We start from the raw sequence: 22,583 nt of genomic DNA, 5'->3' as shown, positions 1-22,583 counted from the left end.
CTCCAGCCTGGGTGACACGGTGATACTCCATCTTAAAAAAAATATATATATATATTTTCTTCTAATATGTTTATAATTCTTTTTGTTTGTTTAGCTTATTTCATGTAATCAGTAAGCTGTAACAATAACATTGTAACCATTAAAAAGAGAAGACTAGCCACATTGTTAAATAATCCATCATAACAGTAGTGATTCTGTTACCCAGGGGACATTTGTCAATATCTGAAGACATTTTTCGGTGTCACAGCTGGGGCAGGGGGGATGGGGCATCTAGTGGATGGGTGCCATGGATGCTTCTAAATGTCCGGTAGTGCATAGGATAAACCCCCACAGCAAAGAAAAATATCAAGCCCAAAATGTTACTGGAGTTGAGGTTGATTTGAAATGTCACTTCATACTAAATTCTTAGAGCTGTTTGGGTATATTTCTGGATTCTATTTTGTTCCATTGAGACGTGCAAACTCTGCTGCTAGTACTAATATAAATACTCTATATGTTTTAATATAGAGCTTATTACACACTTTAAAATTATTGCTCTTTTGGAATTTTTCTAGCTTGTATGATCTGTTTCTAGCTCGTATGATCTAAGTTTATGTGGAAAAAAATGTTTAGATACTGATGTTTAATTTTTATTTAATTAGGATGTACAAGATGAAAACAAATTGTTTAAGTCCCAAATTGAGCAGCTTAAACAACAAAACTACCAACAGGTAGGTACTATTAGATGTCTTGCCTTTTACTTAGGTGGCAAAAAAATTATATAACCAGTGACGTATAAGTATTTTTGCCATTTCTGCATTTTTATTGAGAATAAAGTATGTTTTATTTATGTTTATCAAATTTTATATAAAAAAGCAACCTGCTATATCATATCCAAAGTAAAACAAATCTATAATTTATAATGTATACACAAATAATATTATTGCCTGTACTCCAGCTCTGTTTTGTATCTCTGTGTGTTTTCTGATCCTAGAATTCTTAGCAAGTCAGTTTAAATACTGTAGTGGTTGGCTTAAAGATGTGTGTACACACTGTATCTCCCCTCTTCCCAAATGAAACATTGGTAACTGGAGAGAAACTAACAAATGTATCATAAGCGATAGTGTACTACTATTTAAAAGAGGTTTTCAAGTTACAATTCTGCTTGGTAAAAACAAAAATGTGTTTTTATAAAAGATGCTACCCAAAATAGCCTTTAAATTAATTTATGAATGTATATGGATAGACTTGATAGTATTTTGAGAAACAAATGGAGTCCTTGCAAACAAGAAGCTTGAGAGATTATTATCACTAAGGAATAAATACCATATATGAAGGGCTGTGTACCTTTGCATGTTGATGTATAATTAACTTTTTGTTAAACGTGAGGAAACATAACTTAGTATTTCCTTTGATTTCATTTCTGGTATTTTTTTTTTTTTTAACTTGGAAGCTTAACATTTTTATGTAGTCAAATATGAATTGTGCAGTTTGAAAATTTAAGGTATGCTTCCATACACATAGTGGGAAATTGATAAATACTTACTAAATGAAGAGTTTAAGTATGTTGCGACAGTAAAGATTGGATTTAGCATTCAATACATTTTACAGATTTTACATGTTTTTATTAAAATTACTTGATTAAAGTCAGGGTGACTTTTATATGAATTATATGCTATTTTTCCTTTTGTTGTTTTCTTAATTTATGTCTGAGAAAAGCTTCAGTGTTTTTAAGTCTCCTGAAAAGTTTCATTTTGAAATAACATTTAACTCTTTTGATAGGCATCTTCTTTTCCCCCTCATGAAGAGTTATTAAAAGTGTAAGTAATAAGTTTGATTCACAGTATATAAAGTAGTGACTATTTTTATGTGATAAACCATTCTCAAATAAGCAGTTTAGTGGAACTTCAAACGGCACCTGATTTTTACAGTTCTATTTGGATATCTTGAATTACAGTTTGGAGTTGAGTGGTACCTTTGGCTAAGATGCTTTTTTTTATAGTATTTGGATTTGAATATTTTGTTGAGGGAGATGTTTGTTTTTGTTTTTTTTAGGCATTCAGATCAAGTTAAACTATACTTTGCAGAGTTTTCTAAATCACCTTCTGTTATCTCAGTTATCTTACTGGGTCTTCTTCTAGGTGTGATTGTGTAATTGAATGATGCAAATTTTGGCTTAGCTTCATTTTTTAAAGAAATTTTGGGTTAGATGTGGTAGCTCACGCCTGTAATCCCAGCACTTGGGGAGACTGAGGCGGGAGGATTGCTGAACCCAGGGGTTTGAGAACAGCCTGGGCAACATAGACCTCGTCTCTACAAAAAGTTTAGAAATTCCGGGTGTGGTGGCATGCACCTGTGGTCCCAACTACTCCAGAGGCTGAAGTGGGAGGATCTTTTGAGTCCAGGAAGTTCACACCATTGCATTCCAGCCTGGCACCAAGAAAAAAAAATATATATGTAGTCTTTATGATTGTCTTTCTTAAGGAGATTTTTTTTAACTGATACATTTTTCTTGTTAGCCTGTAATTTTCTCTGTGAGGCTACATTTAAGGTCATTTCACATAAGTTAGTGTGTTTCAACATGTTAAAATGTCAACCACATTAAGTATATTAATAGATGATGTAAGTGATCTATCATCGGGAATATTGTTAATTTTTTTTTTTTTTAAATAATCTAAATGTTTTTCCATCTTGGTTTACAGAGTTACTTGTTTACTAGGTTAGAATTATTGACTGTTAAATTGAGTCTTGAGTTTGACTATATAGAGCAAAAAGGTTGGCAAACATTTTCTGTGAAGGCCTTGATAGCATTTTAGGCCTGTGGGACACGTAGGTCTGTTTTATACGTGTATATATATGTGTATATGTGTGTACATGTATAAATAAAACAACACTTTAAAAATGTAGAAACAGCTCTTAGTTCGAGGACCTACAGAAACAGACTGTGGAGTGGGCCCATAGCCTTAGTTTGCCAGCTTCTTATATAGACACTGATTCTCAGCGAAGAGCTATTTGTTACTTAACTTTCTACTCCAGCCACTCTCAACTGTAACAGAATCAAATTATGAATCTTTGCCATTGCATTCTGCGTTTCTGGGAAACAGTAGCAGAAAAAAACATGAATGCTGCGATTGGTATGAAAATGGCAAGAAAACACTGAGCTCACTTTAATATTATACTTTTGTTGTGGGTTAGCCATTTAAAGTTATAACTGATTTCATTGCCCTCTGGAAAGAAAAATATTTAAGGGACTGCTTCTCCATCCATTTTAACTCCTCTGAAAATAGCTACTGTGTACTGACCCAAGTAAAAATATAAATAGCTACAACAGTTAATATATTCATAAACTGTTTCTTAGGGAATGAGATTTCTCTTTAGCACAAGCCTAAGCGTACCATATTAGGTATAAAAACTTAGAAATCATTTCTGAAATTTATAGGATGGGCTTTCTATGTTAAACAGTAGGTAGACTCTTGAATGTACTTTTCAAGGTACCATTTCATGATATTCTTATTTTGTAGTAACAAATGTTGATAGGTAGGGATCTGAGTTGTATTACTGTTTACCTAAAATCTTGCTACACGTATTCATGTTCTGGTTTAGAATTTCAGAAAGAGAGAAAGAAATAAGTGGTCTCTGGAATGAGTTAGATTCTTTGAAGGATGCAGTTGAACACCAAAGGAAGAAAAACAATGTAAGTAAATCTTAATCAGAATGAAGCTTTTCTTTTTATTACTTTAACACTGAAATATGGTCCAGGAATTTTTTTTTTTAATCTACTTTTACTTTAGATTTCTTAATCTTTGTGGGAAAGTACTATTTTCTGTGTGTAGTTTTTTCAGGGGGTGGGGCATTATTGGAGAACAGTTTTTTAAAAATAAGTGAAAAGACGAGTTCTTATTCTTATAAATATTTAAATGTTGAAGTTATAATTATTACACCTTTAGTTATTTTTAAAAACTAAAAGTGCAGTTGACTTTTTGTTGAACTTTTATTTGGAAAACATGTTTTTCAGCTTGGTATTTTAAAATCAAAGGTATTTCCTCTTAGATTGGGCTGGCCTTTTTGTAAACTGAAAGTAATACCAGTATTCAAACCCAGTATACTCAGTAATGAGGTCTTTTGAAAGCCTTTTGGTTTTTTTTTTAAGACAGGGTCTTCCTCTGTCGCCTAGGCTGAAAGTAGCATGAACTCGGCTCACTGCAACCTCTGCCTCCTGGGTTCAGGTGATTCTCCTGCCTCACCCTCCCGAGTAACTGGAATTACAGGTGTGCACCGCCGCACCCAGCTAATTTTTTTTGTATTTTTAGTAGAGATAGGGTTTTACCATGTTGGCCAGGCTGGTCTCGAACTCCTGACCTCAAGTGATCCACCTGCCTCGGCCTCCCAAAGTGCTGGGATTATAGGTATGAGCCATGGCACCTGGCCAGAACCTCTCATTTTTAACTGAGAGGTGGTTCAAATTTTGGTAATTAAGTGTGTTAGAGGCTATAGAACCTAACTATGTTTATACTAGAAAGGGTAGTGCTTTCAGAAATACGAATCCTAATAACTTAGTAGACAAATAATGAATTTAGTAGAATCTCTTAAATTTTCTCATACCAGAGGGCAACACCTATAAGTAGAGTCCAAGCATTCTTGCTAGAGAAGAAATTTTTGTACACTGTAGTGTGATTGCTAACACTTGAGCAAGGGTAAACTGTTACTGAAATCTAAGGGAGTATTGCTAGTAAATGGATGTGTGTTTTCTGTTTTTCAAAGTTTGCATTAAATTGTTAATTTAACAAGTTGACATTTTCTTGTACCCCTGAGTTTGTCAAAATTAGGTACATGAATTGCCGCTTGTGTGTTGGTATAACAGTACTAACAGCATTGCTTAGCCACAAAACTTGAGGTGAACTTGCCAATATACTGCTAACATCTTAACTGTGTTTTATTATTGGGATTCTGAGATAAGGAGGGCATGGTAATGTGGCAGCAGCAGCATCAGCAGCAGCAGCGCTGGAGACATTGTGAACCCTTGTGAAAAGAGTCAGGACACTGGAGGCCAGCAGATAGCAGTGTCAGTCTTTCCTTTTAGTTCTGCCACTTCATTTTCTCTGTGTACTTGGCTCAATTTCCTAACTTACTTGAGCTGTGGTTTCCCTATCTATAGAATGGGAATACATACTTCATGCGGTTGTTGTAACGATGAGAATTTGTGAACTGCCAAATAGAGTGGTTGGCATATATTAAGTAATGAATGGTGATTATTGGCTTTTTATTTTTTGTTGTTGGTTTTTATCTGTTTAGATTTCTCATTCTGGAAAAAAGACTGAAATATAGAAGATTATATTTATATTTGTGAATGAAATGCTGTTAAAATCCAGATCTCTCTATTTTTAATAACCTCTGTCTCCTCCAAGAGAATCTATTTTATAGCCTTCCAGCCTTCCCCTTTGCTTTGATCAACTAGCTCATACAATTCATGTAAGATTGTTTTGTGGCATGAATGTTAGGCCATGCCAAGAAAGACATAGAACACAGTGGGTTACTATGGGATTCCTAGGTAGATTTGAAACATGTTAATTGTATTAAAACATAGAGAAAAAAATGTTACACTGCAGTGGAAAGTCCTATGAGTGTTATTGGGCCTTGTTTAAACATCACATGAAAAGCTTTTTGTAATCCTTCTATATTTGCTCTGTCTTTAATCTTCTAATATTCAATGTACCTGAAATCATGTATGTATTCTTGGTTTGTGTCTTTACTTTTGAATGCTTTCTTCTTTGTCACATGTGCATAGTAGTTATTTTAAAAGCTGGCCTATTTGGTATATATACTAAAACATGGAAAGTGGGCGTCTTTATTTTCTCATTCAAACTTCTAAACATTGCTTTTTATTTTTTTGCTAATATGCATATTTTCCCATTGAAATAATTTTGCAGTAACCAGCATTTAAATGCAGTGCAAAATACTGATGAAGTAAAAAAGCAAAAATCTTTCAATGATGGATAAACTGAAATCATTCTTTCTAAAAATGATTAGGACCTTCGGGAGAAAAACTGGGAAGCAATGGAAGCATTGGCATCAACTGAAAAAATGCTGCAGGACAAAGTGAACAAGACTTCCAAGGTTGTAATGCTAACTCCTAGAAACAATCCACTGAACAGAGAAAATCTGCAGCTTGTCTTAAAATCAGACTAAAGCATTTACTTTTACTGCAATTTAAATATAAAATCTCCTTGTCCACATTTATCATCTCTATCATCTCTGCTTTTTTCATCTACTCCTTGAAGCTTTAATTTTGGGCATGCTGATTTGTTGTGATTACCTGATTGTTTGGGCTTTGTTGAGCACAACTTTAAGCTGAAGAGTCTCAGAAGACTGATGTTAACCTCTTGTCAGACAATATGCGCCTTTTGGGTTGGTTAAGATAACTTTCATGAAAACTTTGAACCAAAGAAATCTAGGTGAATTAACGAACACATTTGAATATGTAGGATGTGCCATACACTAGGTGTTTTGGAGGGCACACCAAGATGCCACAGATAAGGTAGAAAAATGTTAAAAGTCTTAAATGCAGGAAAGGCATCAACTTTCGGTATGTTGCTGGGAATGACTCCTTAGAGGTGGTGGACTGAAACTTCATATATTACTGGATAGCAATGACGTATGTGGCATGTTTAGATGAAATATTACTGTCAAGGGATAATTCTCTTGACCAGAGTATGTGAAGTACTCCTGAAATACATAGCCCCCTTTGTCTTCAGAACAATGGAGGACATTCTCCTTGAGCTCAAGTTGTACCATTAGGTGTGAAGATTTCTAATGAATTGTCATAGAGAGGTTGTTTTTAAAGATTGAGAAACTTGAATCTGCCAGTCCAGTCAAGTATTTTGAAAATTCCTGCCAAAAATAAATGTGAAACAGGGGTATTGAATTTTGCAGATAGGTCAGTGAAGGAACCTACATGACTTATTTTAGCACTGTGAAAATATTTTGTGTGCCATGGTACTCTATTGAATCTTTAATATAAGTCTTAGTGACACCTGAAGGGATTTTTAAGTATAAAATAGTTCTGTGGTTTTTTTTTTTTAAGCAAGTATACGTTTATAGTTATGTTTGCTATAGCTTAGTGGATTTGTGTTTAACTATATCCCTATTCATCTAGCCATAATTTTCAGTAAAGGTTAAATTCGAGATAGCTGGGAGGTATATGGGACCACAGAGTAGGAAAATCTAGGTCAGATAGGACGTTTTATTGGGACATTTCATTATTTCATTGGGAGTGGTTGCAATTGTACAGTCATTTCTGTCAGCAGTGAGGGTTTTAGTGTGGTTTCTGGTTGTTTCTATTACTTTGTTTTTGACGGTTAAGAGCCACCTTTTTGGTTTTATTTTGTTAGTGAGACTGGGTATCTGGGTGCTCATCATGCCATTCCTACAAGAAGTTACATGCTACTTGCCATAGGCATTTTTGCATTTTATGATTCTAAAAGAAAGCTAGAATTTTTGTGCATGATGCCTTCTTGCATAGCTAAGGATCTGCAGAGAATAGAATAGAAAGTCTTCTATATTTCAATGGAATTTAGACAGTCCTTAGATAGCATAGGTGAAAGGGATATTGATTGACCCAGTGCTGTAAATTATGTTATGATGAGAAGGAACTATGTGAAACACTTTCAGTATTTTAACTAGAAATAAGTTACGGTCAGCTTACCTAAAATGTAAAGAGGATGATATATGCTGTCTTTACAGGATTATTTTTAAAGGCTAAATACTCTTGAGGAGCTACTGAAAAAAACTTGAATACATTTCACTTAAAGATGGTATGCAAATTATAGTTCAGTTTCAATATTAGATCTTTTCCGGATGTTAAAGTGGAATGGAAATTGCTATCAATAACCAAACTACTATATCAGATGAAAACTTCTTAGATAAAATTGTTGATACCAAATAAAAGTAACTTCCCGTGTTTGTGGCTCTTGGTTATGTTAGACACTTTGTTCTTTTAGTCTGTTTTTTTCCTTGGAAGTTTTCAAAAAGCTGTTCCTCAGTGTTTCTTTTCCTAACCGGTTTTCTTTAAAGATTACTGCTTTGGTCAAATGATAAGAATTACCTCTTAATGTCCTTGAAGTAGCATTAATTATTTTCCTTATTTTATGTAGTTAGGTGTATTCCTGAAAATTAGTGGACTTCGTTGAATTATTGAAAACACCTTATGAAAACACCTATTGTAAAAATCTGCTGATCTTTAATTAACAGCTTTTTGTGTGTATGGAAAATGGCAAAATCTGCAGCTGTTTATTGTGTAAATTTTCATGTGATTAGATTTTCTAAAATTGAAGTGTGTAGACCTTGAATCAGTGATAGATTTCAAATTTCACATCTAAATGTTGGGGGAAAGATATGGTTGAGATGTTTCTAGCTTGCTTGCCTTCTTGTCACCTGTTGAACTTTGTGACTGTTGTTTTTAGATGATTTTCTTGGCTTGGTTTAGATGTGCATTTTTATAGGGGTCTTTGTTTTGTTTTTTAAATCTCGTGGAGGTAGTTTGAATGTTAGATTTTTTTTTTTTTGGTGTGTGATAAGTCATTACCCTAATTTTGACAAACCATGGTTTTGAGTTATAATTGATATCCATTAGACTTGGATTTAATATCAGCAAATTTAGACTTACACATTTGTAATATTTGTAAATTTGTAGCAGGGTCCATATACAAGTGTCAGAACTAGTTTTTATGATGTGTGGCATTAGTGAAGTAATATGCCATCAGTTGCTCCTTGTTCTTTTTCCCATTTATATCATCCATCAGATTTTGATGGTCCTCCTTGTTTAGCATAAATACTTCACATGACCTTGAAGTTGGAAATAAGGAAGTTACCATTTTAATGCCATGACATTATATGGTCCATAAGTGATGCATTTTTTTAATAGAGATATACCAGCCAATAAACCTCAGTTGTGTTCCTCCAATGTGTATTTTCTGCTATAGGTAGTTTATGAAGTTTTAGCTATAAGAAATGTTTTTTGTGTGTCTATTTTTGAAGTGTTCCTGGACAGGCAAATCACTTGATTTCTAAATGCCAAGGAAAATGTCCATATTGTCAGATACTGCTAAGGCATTATTTGATATTTAGGATGCTTTAGAGATTTTGCAGATTTTTTCTTATGGGAGCATTTTAATATCTTAAAGTGGGAAATTTTAACATTTATCAGTATTAAAATTTTTTTTTTTTAACTTTCTCTTCCTGTAGAATTTAAGACACCATAGTTTTTTCTTTTCTGTTTTTAAAAAAATTCTGTGATCTTGTGAGTTTGATTTGGTTCATCTTCTGCTTTAGGAAAGACAACAACAGGTGGAAGCTGTTGAGTTGGAGGCTAAAGAAGTTCTCAAAAAATTATTTCCAAAGGTGTCTGTCCCTTCTAATTTGGTAAGACTAATTTATTATTTTTTTAACATGATGACATTATTCAGGAAAGTTATGAATAAGCAACATCATTTGCACTCCACTTGGTTTCAGTAGAGTGCTGATTCCTTGATCTTTCCCATTATTAAGCTGGTGCTTTTCAGTAAAGATTAATAACTTGATTCAAAACTGATTTTTATTTACCTGATACTTTTGTTTCTATAACATTTTATGAGACATTATTTAGAGGATTAAAAACATCATTTGGGAAAGAAGTGTTTTTTAATGCTAATAAAACCAATATGGTAACATTCTTAATGGCTTTATTTAAAACTTAATTTTAAGTGATTGCTTCTTAGTTTTAGGAACACTTCCTTAATGTACTTGATACTATGAACCAGGCTCTTTACATTTTAAAACTCAAGATTTTTGGTCATCTATTACCTTCTTCAAGCAGAAATCTTACAGATAATATAGAACAACTTGGTTTATTTGAGGTAGTACATGTTCTTGTTTGTTCAGAGAATTAACAATAATTATTTGAGGGCAGAGAAAGTCAGTGAATGTGCATGTGAGTTTCCTAAAATAGAGTGTAGGGTCTTTTTTTTTTAATGGAAAACTGTTCAACAGTAGAGAGACAAGCATAATGAGGCCCGATGTACCCAACATCTCTCCATGGCACTTACCAGTGCATGGCATGCATATAAGCAATCGTGTTTTACCTCCCACCCTGTACTCCCTAGATTATTTTGAAGGAGCTCAAACATCAGAGCGTTTCATCCGTAAATATTTCAGTACACATTTCTAAAACATAAGCATTTGTTTTTAAAAAGTATCATATTACACTTCAAAATACATTCTTAATTTTGTATAGTATGCATTTCTCCAGTTGCCATATAAGTTGTCAATTTTATTAAATAATAACTTATTGTAGTTTGTTTTAATCAGGATCCAAATAAGACATCTCTTAGATATTTTTTAATCCACGGGTTCCCCCACTCTTTCTCAGCAACACCCCACCTCCTTTAAAAAAAAAACAAAAGACTTAGTGGTTTCCTATGAAGTTTCCCACAGTTTGGATTTAGTTGACTGCGTTCCCTGTGGTGTTAGCATGTTCCTCTTTCCTTTATGTATCTTTTATGTGTCAAATCTGTAATCAGGAATCTGATTCCTGGTCACATTAAGGCTCAGTATTTGGTAGGGTAGAGTAGGCGCAAGACCACTTCATAGGCAGTGGTGTGCACTTTCATCAGGAGATTCGTAATGTCTGCTTGTCTTCCTTTGGCCCATTGGAACTTATTTAGGTTGGTTACCAAGTCGTTTTGACACAATGCTGCTAAACTTTGATAGCTTCTATGCTTTGTGGTATGATAAGGTGCTCCTGATTTATCATATACATTTCCTGCCCCAAACATAGAATCAACTATTTCTCCAAGGAGCTCTGTGGGTGCTAGGGGTGGGGTAAGTAAACTTAATGGCTTGTTCTATTTGTAGTCTGAGTTAAGTATAGCCTACATTTATTTCAAGTAAGGAGAGAAAACTCCTTTGTTTCCATTGTAACTATCGAGGATATGTTCAGATTTGATCAGTTTAGGAGATCTCTACAACTTTTGAGTTGAACTGATGAAATATCTAGCACCGAGTAAATGTATAGATACGCTATCAGTTCTAGTGCTGTTGTTAAATCGAACCTAAGAGAAAGGGTTATTATTAATATATTTATTTTTTTTTCTTTGTGGCATAACCCGTTTTTGTTTCTACTTTATATTTTATTTATGGAAATACTATTGGGGGATGTATTTTTTGGCAGTAGTTTATGAGCCAAGAGAACTAATGATTGATAATTTCTGTTCTTCAAAGATTGTATAAGGTCACCAACATTAAAAATTTTCTTTTTTAACAGCAATATCATCCACTGTCAGTAACCAAATCTTTTTGACACTATAAATATTTATAAGTCATCATAAGATATGGATGATATTGTTTGGCTTTTGTTCATATACTTGTTAAAAGTTGAATATTTCTGCATATAGTCTACAGGAAATGTACTAAACTTTCTATGTGCTAACATTAGACTCTGGCATTTTAGGTTTGTAAAGATATGAAGGACAATAAGCTATTTACCTTATAAAATAATAAAGCAATAGGCTTCATTAACATTAGGATAAGTCAAGATAATCAGTAGATATAAAAATATATAAATTTTTTACTGTTTTGTTGTTTTGCTGAGCAGTCAGCATAGGAGAGATCTAAATTATATGACCTAGAGGGATATTTACAAACTTGAAGCAACGAAACTAGTTTTTTAACTTACTTTAATTTATGTTGGGTACCAATAGTTGAAACTGTTAAGTAGGATTCTGATAGTGTACATTTAGTCTTGGTTCAGATTTATGTTGTGAGAATGTTAAATAGTGTTTTAAAACTAATTTGATATTATTAAAGGTATTGTACTATGGAGTGACTCAGCATCTAATTGTTTTTTGTTATTTGATAGTTTGCAGAGAATCCTGATTCAGCTGCATATGTAACAGTTTATATTATAGCAGTTAATAAAAATTTCATGAGTTTTTTATCTTAAATTTAATCCAAAGACTTAAGGAATAAGAGGAAATTTGATTTAAAGTATCTGACACACAGATACTCTTTATCAAAGTGTAAAATTCAGATAAGCATCAATAATTTAGAGTAATTTATTCTAAAATGTAGAGTAAATGCCAAAATTGTAATATATGCATATTTACATCAGCTAACCTGTCAGCACAAATTGAGTTTTTGTTGGACTTAAATAAGTAAATGTGTATGCATATCACTTCTCATTAGGATTTTTAAAATACTTAATATTTCCTAATTTGAAATATTTTTAGAGTCCTTGGAGCATTTTCATAGAATTTGAAATCCTCCAAATGGAACATCTTCAGTTGAACTTTCACTTTATGAACTCAAAATACTTCATTTTTGAGAACTGTTTTATCTGGAAACAGTTTTGAAAAATTATTCTGGGTTTTTTGTGTTTTAAAGATTATTTGTCCTGGTGCTAGTAAGTGGTAGAGGCCAGATTTGAACCCAGGTTTTTCTACCTGCAACTGCAGAATTCAGTTGAAAATATTCTTGGTTAGGTATATAATATTTTATTTTGATGGTAGGTACGTAGGTCTGTTTTTAGTGCTTGTTTTTAAAAGTGGGTTATGTCCAACTTACGCAATAGTTACTTTCCTCTTTGAAATTTGTAGCAGTGTCCTGTTTGTCTGTGTAGGTTTCTTTTATAATTATCTAATTTGGTTATTTTAAATGTTGGACCTGTTTTATTTAGATTTTTGTTTTTGAAAATTAACGATTTTAACTTTTCTCATCCACAGAGTTATAGTGAATGGTTGCATGGATTTGAAAAGAAGGCAAAAGAATGTATGGCTGGAACTTCAGGGTCAGAGGAGGTTAAGGTTAGTTCAAGAAATGAACTGTATGTAATTTAAACGTAGAAAAAAGAAGCAAATAAGATTTTGTCTTCTTGAGCTTGGAAAAGATAAAAGATAATCGAATAAGGCTCTTTTGAGATAGTGTAAGATGGTGATTTCATTTTGTTTAAATTTTAGTTGAAATACAGTAGGTCGTCTTTGCATTTGATTTGTTTACAAAGCTAGTGTTTGCCATTCCTTTCATTCTGTATTTTAATTGTTTCTAAAATTGAATATTTATCTCTTACTGTCTTTTTAGCCTAGATTTAAAAAGTAAAGATCAGTCGAGATAGGTAGAATCTCACTGATTTGCTGAAGCATCCCCAAATACATCATTAGAGGTATTTAGAAAGTGGATTGGTTTTTATCCTTGGCTACTGAAATTGGGGAGATTTATTATTATTGTTTTCTTATATCTCAAGTGGCATGAATAAAATCCTGTTTCCCATGTGTGTAGCATAGGCATTGTGACTGTACTTCACATGTGGGTCTGCTTTGATCTTACCACCTGACTAAAGACTTTAGTACCAAGACTTTTTATTATAGCATTGTTTAATAAAAATGACCAAAGGGGTCATTGAATGAACTTTATTGCTACTTAGGTCGAAATGTAGTGTGTCATTGTGAAATACTTTGAAATCATTTATCATAATACAGTATTAAGTACTAAAACAAACTTGAAGCACAAAACTTTCTGGTAGAATTATGGAAGTTTTCTTTATTTCATTCTTTGCAGGTTCTAGAGCACAAGTTGAAAGAAGCTGATGAAATGCACACATTGTTACAGCTAGAGTGTGAAAAATACAAATCCGTCCTTGCAGAAACAGTAGGAAATGATTTTTAATCTACATTTTTATTTTACTTTAAATCATTACCTTCTTCCTTCATGGGTTAAATAGTTTTTATCTTGGCATTAGAACATGAAGTTTTCAAAACAAATATACTTTTGTCTGTAGGAAGGAATTTTACAGAAGCTACAGAGAAGTGTTGAGCAAGAAGAAAATAAATGGAAAGTTAAGGTCGATGAATCACACAAGACTATTAAACAGGTATTTACAAAAGAAAAGCTTAGAGCAGTGGTTCTCAATGTGTGGGACTTGCCCCAGCAGCATCAGCATCACCATGCACATTCTTGGGCCCCAACCCAGCTACCAAATCCAAAACATGTATGTGGGGTGGCAGCAGTCTGTGTCTTCATGAGCCCTCCAGAACAGTCTAATGCCCACCCAAGTTTGAAAATCACTGGTTTTAAAGTATGACTAAAGGGTAATCATATAGAATGTAGAGTGCTAGTTATAGAACTGTTGTGTGATAAGGTAAAGAATACTGGGTTCAAAATCAGTTTTAAAGTATTTAACCCATAATACAGAATTCAAGAAAAAGTTAGTCATTCTTCTATTCGTGGGACCTGCATGTTACTGTGCAACCTTAATTTTTCTCCCATTTACTTCAGCGTGATAAAGAGTACCATCTGTTCCTCACTTATTTTTTGGGACCAACGTGCAGGATTTATAGTTGCTGATAGTACTCTACTTTAATGCACTTGCAGAATAAATACAGCTGAATATCAGTTACTACTAATCAAAACTTAATCACTTTTCGCTGAGCCTAATATACAAATGGAGTAGGTTTTGACTACAATTTAAATTAAGTTCAACGTGACTCTCATGTTTAAGGTCTTTTAAAATTCAGTAAGATTTTAAATGAGATGCATTTCAACACCTTGGAAGTGTCTTTTAATTGATTCAGAATTCTACAGACTACAAACCGCTACATCCTTGGTGGTTTCCTTGGCCATATAATTGTTTCACATTTCAGATGCAGTCATCATTTACGTCTTCAGAACAAGAGCTAGAGCGATTAAGAAGAGAAAATAAGGATATTGAAAATGTATGTTATTTGATTGTTTTACTTGTAACCTGTAGATTTGTCTTTAGCATTAATGGTTGTCTGAAGATGTATGGTTTAAGATTACTTTATAGTTATGCTCTTAATATCTTGGGTAGTGTTTGAGTTGATATAGTTTTATATTCATAAGTGTCATAACTTTGCCTTGTGGGGAAATATTATGAAAGGAAATTTTAAGTGTGTTAACTTTTCCTTTGTTGAATTGCTAGCTGAGAAGAGAACGAGAACATTTGGAAGTGGAACTAGAGAAGGCAGAGATGGAACGATCTACCTATGTTACAGAAGTCAGAGAGGTACTTACAACAGAATCTTTTCAAACTTGCTTCACAATTCAGATTAAGTTTATAACAGTGGTATTTCAGTATAAGTTGTTTGTGGCAGAGCTTCCGAGTAGCATACAAAACATGGGCTATCATAAGGAGATCAATCTTAAACTCTAAACTTCATTGCAGCTGAAAGATCTGTTGACTGAATTGCAGAAAAAACTTGATGATTCATATTCTGAAGCAGTAAGACAGAATGAAGAGCTAAATTTGGTAAGACGCTTGTCCTCCACTGGGTATCAAGTAGGCACTGAAAACACTTTGTTGACATGTGGAGAAACCATCAAAGCTTTTTTTTCTTTGCTAACATCTTTAGCTTGGCCTTTTTGTAAGTCTAAGATAATCTTCATATTCCGATGATTCCTAAGATTATCTTTCATTTCTTGACTCCTACAATGATCCTTCTTTTCTTAGCTCCTAACAATGGCATGTTTGGCTTCCAGCTCTTCTTCAAAATTTTCCATGTTTTATAAATCCTATTGTCTCAAACAGCAGTCTTTTCTGTGAATAAAGAAATGAAATAAAGGTTGGCTGAGTTAAAGATTTTCTTCTCAGACTATCATAGTTAATGGGGCCTTTTATTTTCTAACCAGGAGAAGATTATATTGAAAGCCAAAGACACGTATTCTTCATTCAAGGACAGTAATCCAGTTTCTAATTTTAACCTAGTCTCTCTATATATTTAAATAATATTAAAAACATAAAAGTCTTTATTATCAACATATTATTTAGAGCATGGTAATCCTAAAAGCATAGACTTTGAGATAAAGTTAGTTAAATGTCTTAAAACATATAGTACCCTGTATTCCTATTCTTAAGTTTTCTTTTTTTTTTTTTTTCTTTTTTCTAGGTTTTTTTTTTTTTTTTTTTTTTTTTTTATTATACTTTAAGTTCTAGGGTACATGTGCATGACGTTTATATCATGTATAACTCCCCAATGCAATCCCTCCCTCCTCCCCCCTCCCCATGATAGGCCCCAGTGTGTGATGTTCCCCTTCCCGAGTCCAAGTGATCTCATTGTTCAGTTCCCACCTATGAGTGAGAACATGCGGTGTTTGGTTTTCTCTTCTTGTGATAGTTTGCTAAGAATGATGGTTTCCAGCTGCATCCATGTCCCTACAAAGGATGCAAACTCATCCTTTTTTATGGCTGCATAGTATTCCATGGTGTATATGTGCCACATTTTCTTAATCCAGTCTGTCACAGATGGACATTTGGGTTGATTCCAAGTCTTTGCTATTGTGAATAGTGCCGCAGTAAACATACGTGTGCATGTGTCTTTGTAGTAGAGTAATTTATAATCCTTTGGGTATATACCCAGTAGTGGGATGGCTGGGTCATATGGTACATCTAGTTCTAGATCCTTGAGGAATCGCCATACTGTTTTCCATAATGGTTGAACTAGTTTACAATCCCACCAACAGTGTAAAAGTGTTCCTATTTCTCCACATCCTCTCCAACACCTGTTGTTTCCTGACTTCTTAATGATTGCCATTCTAACTGGTGTGAGATGGTATCTCATTGTAGTTTTGATTTGCATTTCTCTGATGGCGAGTGATGATGAGCATTTTTTCATGTGTCTGTTGGCTGTATGGATGTCTTCTTTTGAGAAATGTCTGTTCATATCCTTTCCCCACTTTTTGATGGGGTTGTTTGTTTTTTTCTTGTATATTTGTTTGAGTTCTTTGTAGATTCTGGATATTAGCCCTTTGTCAGATGAGTAGGTTGCAAAATTTTTTCCCATTCTGTAGGTTGCCTGTTCACTCTGATGGTAGTTTCTTTAGCTGTGCAAAAGCTCTTTAGTTTAATTAGATCCCATGTGTCAATTTTTGCTTTTGCTGCCGTTGCTTTTGGTGTTTTAGACATGAAGTCCTTGCCCATGCCTATGTCCTGAATGGTACTACCTAGATTTTCTTCTAGGGTTTTTATGGTATTAGGTCTAACATTTAAGTCTCTAATCCATCTTGAATTAATTTTCGTATAAGGGGTAAGGAAAGGATCCAGTTTCAGCTTTCTACTTATGGCTAGCCAATTTTCCCAGCACCATTTATTAAATAGGGAATCCTTTCCCCATTTCTTGTTTCTCTCAGGTTTGTCAAAGATCAGATGGCTGTAGATGTGTGGTATTATTTCTGAGGACTCTGTTCTGTTCCATTGGTCTATATCTCTGTTGTGGTACCAGTACCATGCTGTTTTGGTTACTGTAGCCTTGTAGTATAGTTTGAAGTCAGGTAGCGTGACGCCTCCAGCTTTGTCCTTTTGACTTAGGATTGTCTTGGCAATGCGGGCTCTTTTTTGGTTCCATATGAACTTTAAAGCCGTTTTTTCCAATTCTGTGAAGAAAGTCATTGGTAGCTTGATGGGGATGGCATTGAATCTATAAATCACCTTGGGCAGTATGGCCATTTTCACGATATTGATTCTTCCTATCCATGAGCATGGTATGTTCTTCCATTTGTTTGTGTCCTCTTTGATTTCACTGAGCAGTGGTTTGTAGTTCTCCTTGAAGAGGTCCTTACATCCCTTGTAAGCTGGATTCCTAGGTATTTTATTCTCTTTGAAGCAATTGTGAATGGAAGTTCATTCCTGATTTGGCTCTCTGCTTGTCTGTTACTGGTGTATAAGAATGCTGTGATTTTTGCACATTAATTTTGTATCCTGAGACTTTGCTGAAGTTGCTTATCAGCTTCAGGAGATTTTGGGCTGAGACAATGGGGTTTTCTAAATATACAATCATGTCATCTGCAAACAGGGACAATTTGACTTCTTCTTTTCCTAACTGGATACCCTTGATTTCTTTCTCTTGCCTGATTGCCCTAGCCAGAACTTCCAACACTATGTTGAATAGGAGTGGTGAGAGAGGGCATCCCTGTCTTGTGCCAGTTTTCAAAGGGAATTTTTCCAGTTTTTGCCCATTCAGTATGATATTAGCTGTGGGTTTGTCATAAATAGCTCTTATTATTTTGAGGTACGTTCCATCAATACCAATTTATTGAGCGTTTTTAGCATAAAGGGCTGTTGAATTTGGTCAAAAGCCTTTTCTGCATCTATTGAGATAATCATGTGGTTCTTGTCTTTGGTTCTGTTTATATGCTGGATTACGTTTATTGATTTGCGAATGTTGAACCAGCCTTGCATCCCAGGGATGAAGCCCACTTGATCATGGTGGATAAGCTTTTTGATGTGCTGCTGAATCCGGTTTGCCAGTATTTTATTGAGGATTTTTGCATCGATGTTCATCAGGGATATTGGTCTAAAATTCTCTTTTTTTGTTGTGTCTCTGCCAGGCTTTGGTATCAGGATGATGTGGCCTCATAAAAAGAGTTAGGGAGGATTCCCTCTTTTTCTATTGATTGAAATAGTTTCAGAAGGAATGGTACCAGCTCCTCCTTGTACCTCTGGTAGAATTCAGCTGTGAATCCATCTGGTCCTGGACTTTTTTTGGTGGGTAGGCTATTATTGTTGCCTCAATTTCAGAGCCTGCTATTGGTCTATTCAGGGATTCAACTTCTTCCTGGTTTAGTCTTGGGAGAGTGTAAGTGTCCAGGAAATTATCCATTTCTTCTAGATTTTCTAGTTGATTTGCATAGAGGCATTTATAGTATTCTCTGATGGTTGTTTGTATTTCTTTGGGGTCGGTGGTGATATCCCCTTTATCATTTTTTATTGCGTCTATTTGATTCTTCTCTCTTTTCTTCTTTATTAGTCTAGCTAGCGGTCTGTCAATTTTGTTGATCTTTTCAAAAAACCAACTCCTGGATTCATTGATTTTTTGGAGGGTTTTTTGTGTCTCTATCTCCTTCAGTTCTGCTCTGATCTTAGTTATTTCTTGCCTTCTGCTAGCTTTTGAATGTGTTTGCTCTTGCCTCTCTAGTTCTTTTAATTGTGATGTTAGAGTGTCAATTTTAGATCTCTCCTGCTTTCTCTTGTGGGCATTTAGTGCTATAAATTTCCCTCTACACACTGCTTTAAATGTGTCCCAGAGATTCTGGTATGTTGTATCTTTGTTCTCATTGGTTTCAAAGAACATCTTTATTTCTGCTTTCATTTCGTTATGTACCCAGTAGTCATTCAGGAGCAGGTTGTTCAGTTTCCATGTAGTTGAGCGGTTTTGATTGAGTTTCTTAGTCCTGAGTTCTAGTTTGATTGCACTGTGGTCTGAGAGACAGTTTGTTATAATTTCAGTTCTTGTACATTTGCTGAGGAGTGCTTTACTTCCAATTATGTGGTCAATTTTGGAATAAGTGCGATGTGGTGCTGAGAAGAATGTATATTCTGTTGATTTGGGGTGGAGAGTTCTATAGATGTCTATTAGGTCCGCTTGGTGCAGAGATGAGTTCAATTCCTGGATATCCTTGTTAACTTTCTGTCTCGTTGATCTGTCTAATGTTGACAGTGGAGTGTTGAAGTCTCCCATTATTATTGTATGGGAGTCTAAGTCTCTTTGTAGGTCTCTAAGGACTTGCTTTATGAATCTGGGTGCTCCTGTATTGGGTGCATATATATTTAGGAGAGTTAGCTCTTCCTGTTGAATTGATCCCTTTACCATTATGTAATGGCCTTCTTTGTCTCTTTTGATCTTTGATGGTTTAAAGTCTGTTTTATCAGAGACTAGGATTGCAACCCCTGATTTTTTTGTTCTCCATTTGCTTGGTAGATCTTCCTCCATCCCTTTATTTTGAGCCTATGTATGTCTCTGCATGTGAGATGGGTCTCCTGAATACAGCAGACTGATGGGTCTTGACTCTTTATCCAGTTTGCCAGTCTGTGTCTTTTAATTGGAGCATTTAGTCCATTGACATTTAAGGTTAATATTGTTATGTGTGAACTTGATCCTGTCATTATGATATTAACTGGTTATTTTGCTCGTTAGTTGATGCAGTTTCTTCCTAGCCTCGATGGTCTTTACATTTTGGCATGTTTTTGCAATGGCTGGTACCGGTTGTTCCTTTCCATGTTTAGGGCTTCCTTCAGGGTCTCTTGTAAGGCAGGCCTGGTGGTGACAAAATCTCTAAGCATTTGCTTATCTGTAAAGGATTTTATTTCTCCTTCACTGATGAAGCTTAGTTTGGCTGGATATGAAATTCTCGGTTGAAAATTCTTTTCTTTAAGATGTTGAATATTGGCCCCCACTCTCTTCTGGCTTGTAGAGTTTCTGCCGAGAGGTCTGCTGTTATTCTGATGGGCTTCCCTTTGTGGGTAACCCGACCTTTCTCTCTGGCTGCCCTTAAGATTTTTTCCTTCATTTCAACTTTGGTGAATCTGGCAATTATGTGTCTTGGAGTTGCTCTTCTGGAGGAGTATCTTTGTGGCGTTCTCTGTATTTCCTGAATTTGAATGTTGGCCTGCCCTACTAGGTTGGGGAAGTTCTCCTGGATGATATCCTGAAGAGTGTTTTCCAACTTGGTTCCATTTTCCCCCTCACTTTCAGGGACCCCAATCAGACGTAGATTTGGTCTTTTTACATAATCCCATACTTCTTGCAGGCTTTGTTCATTTCTTTTTCTTCTTTTTTCTTTTGGTTTTCTCTTCTCGCTTCATTTCATTCATTTGATCCTCAATCGCTGATACTCTTTCTTCCAGTTGATCGAGTCGGTTACCGAAGCTTGTGCATTTGTCACGTATTTCTCGTGTCATGGTTTTCATCTCTGTCATTTCGTTTATGATCTTCTCTGCATTAATTAGTCTAGCTGTCAATTCTTCCACTTTTTTTTCAAGATTTTTAGTTTCTTTGCGCTGGGTACGTAATTCCTCCTTTAGCTCTGAGAGGTTTGATGGACTGAAGCCTTCTTCTCTCATCTCGTCAAAGTCATTTTCTGACCAGCTTTGATCCGTTGCTGGCGATGGGCTGCGCTCCTTTGCAGGGGGAGATGCGCTCTTATTTTTTGAATTTCCAGCTTTTCTGCCCTGCTTCTTCCCCATCTTTGTGGTTTTATCTGTCTCTGGACTTTGATGATGGTGACGTACTGATGGGGTTTTGGTATAGGTGTCCTTCCTGTTTGATAGTTTTCTGTCTGACAGTCAGAAGGACTGTCTGTTGGTCTGTTGAGATTGCTTGAGGTCCACTCCAGACCCTGTTTGCCTGGGTATCAGCAGCAGAGGTTGCCGAAGATAGAATATTGCTGAACAGCGAGTGTACCTGTCTGATTCTTTCTTTGGAAGTTTCCTCTCAGGGGTGACACCACCCTGTGAGGTGTGGGGTATCAGACTGCCCCTAGTGGGGGATGTCTCCCAGCTAGGCTACTCAGGGGTCAGGGACCCACCTGAGCAGGCAGTCTGTCCGTTCTCAGATCTCAACCTCCGCGTTAGGAGATCCACGGCTCTCCCCAAAGCTGTGAGACAGAGTCGTTCGGGTCTGCAGCGGCCCCGCTCTTTCCCCTAATGGACTGCAGCTGTGCGCTGTCCGCAGCGGTAGAGTCTACAGAGACAGGCAGGCTTCCTTGAGCTGCTATGAGCTCCACCCAGTTGAGCTTCCCAGCGGCTTTGTTTACCTACTTAAGCCTCAGCAATGGCGGGCGCCCCTCCCCCAGCCTCGCTGCTGCCTTGCGGATAGATCGCCGCAGACGGCTGTGTTAGCAGTGAGGGAGGCTCCGTGGGCGTGGGACCCTCCCGGCCAGGTGTGGGATATATTCTCCTGGTGTGCCTGTTTCCTTAAAGCGCAGTACTGGGGTGGGAGTTACCCGATTTTCCAGGTGTTGTGTGTCTCAGTTCCCCTGGCTAGGAAAAGGGATTCCTTTCCCCTTGCGCTTCCAGGTGAGGCGATGCCTCGCCCTGCTTCAGCTCACGCTGGTCAGGCTGCAGCAGCTGACCAGCACCGATTGTCCGGCACTCCCTAGAGAGATGACCCCAGTACCTCAGTTGAAAATGCAGAAATCACCGGTCTTCTGTGTCGCTCGCGCTGGGAGTTGGAGACTGGAGTTGTTCCTATTCGGCCATCTTGCTCCGCCCTCTTAAGTTTTCTAAAAACTGTACTGATTGTGACAGACTTAGCTATTAGACAAATATGGCTGTCTTGCTCTCTGTTTCAAACAACAATTGTTATGTCTTCCTTGTGAGTTAAAAATTGTTACAGCACCGGGATGAGATTTTTTTTTTAAAGTACCTTAATAAACTCTCAGAAGATTACAGTAAGTTTTCTCCTTACCCAGAGTTCACCCTGCCCAGTTTGGAATTTTCTTTTTAGCATTACTCCATGTACCAAGAAAACTTTAACTCATTTTTTTGTGGTTGGTATCCTATGTTATGGCAAAAATTTATGGGAATCAATTTTTAGAGCTGTATTGAAATACAGGTTGTGTATCCTTTATCTGGAATGCTTGGAACCAGCAATTTTTGGGGGGATTTTGGATTATTTGTATTATATGCTTGCTCTGTATGTGTCCCTTATCTGAAAATCCGAAATCTGAAATGCTCCAATGAACATTTCCTTTGAGTGCTTAAAAAGTTCAGGATTTTGGAGCATTTCAGAGTTTTTCAGATTAGGGATGTTCTTACACACACAGCCCTACACCTCTAATTTTTAAAT

The 22,583-nt window shown here is 35.7% G+C and overlaps 1 protein-coding gene across 11 annotated transcripts in view; it reads left to right on the top strand.

Moving 5' to 3' along the window:
• Positions 1-22,583, top strand: part of KTN1 (kinectin 1) — a 110,253-nt gene that overhangs the window by 77,296 nt on the left and 10,374 nt on the right. For 6 of the 11 annotated variants that reach the window (XM_033187948.1, XM_033187945.1, XM_033187943.1 and 3 more), the window contains 11 exons: positions 642-710; positions 1,762-1,799; positions 3,583-3,673; positions 6,007-6,093; positions 9,307-9,396; positions 12,732-12,812; positions 13,564-13,653; positions 13,784-13,876; positions 14,646-14,717; positions 14,945-15,028; positions 15,188-15,271. In XM_033187948.1, coding sequence (XP_033043839.1) covers positions 642-710; positions 1,762-1,799; positions 3,583-3,673; positions 6,007-6,093; positions 9,307-9,396; positions 12,732-12,812; positions 13,564-13,653; positions 13,784-13,876; positions 14,646-14,717; positions 14,945-15,028; positions 15,188-15,271 — 879 coding nt within the window. The remainder of the gene's footprint in view (positions 1-641; positions 711-1,761; positions 1,800-3,582; positions 3,674-6,006; positions 6,094-9,306; positions 9,397-12,731; positions 12,813-13,563; positions 13,654-13,783; positions 13,877-14,645; positions 14,718-14,944; positions 15,029-15,187; positions 15,272-22,583) is intronic. The other 5 variants (XM_033187949.1, XM_033187946.1, XM_033187947.1 and 2 more) reach the window with 4 other exon arrangements.

The sequence above is a fragment of the Trachypithecus francoisi genome, unplaced genomic scaffold (genome assembly GCF_009764315.1).
Source record: "Trachypithecus francoisi isolate TF-2019V2 unplaced genomic scaffold, Tfra_2.0 Lachesis_group3, whole genome shotgun sequence".
NCBI classification, from domain to species: Eukaryota; Metazoa; Chordata; class Mammalia; order Primates; family Cercopithecidae; genus Trachypithecus; species Trachypithecus francoisi.
Note: the sequence above shows the minus strand (reverse complement) of the source record. Positions and strands in the feature narration are given on the sequence as shown.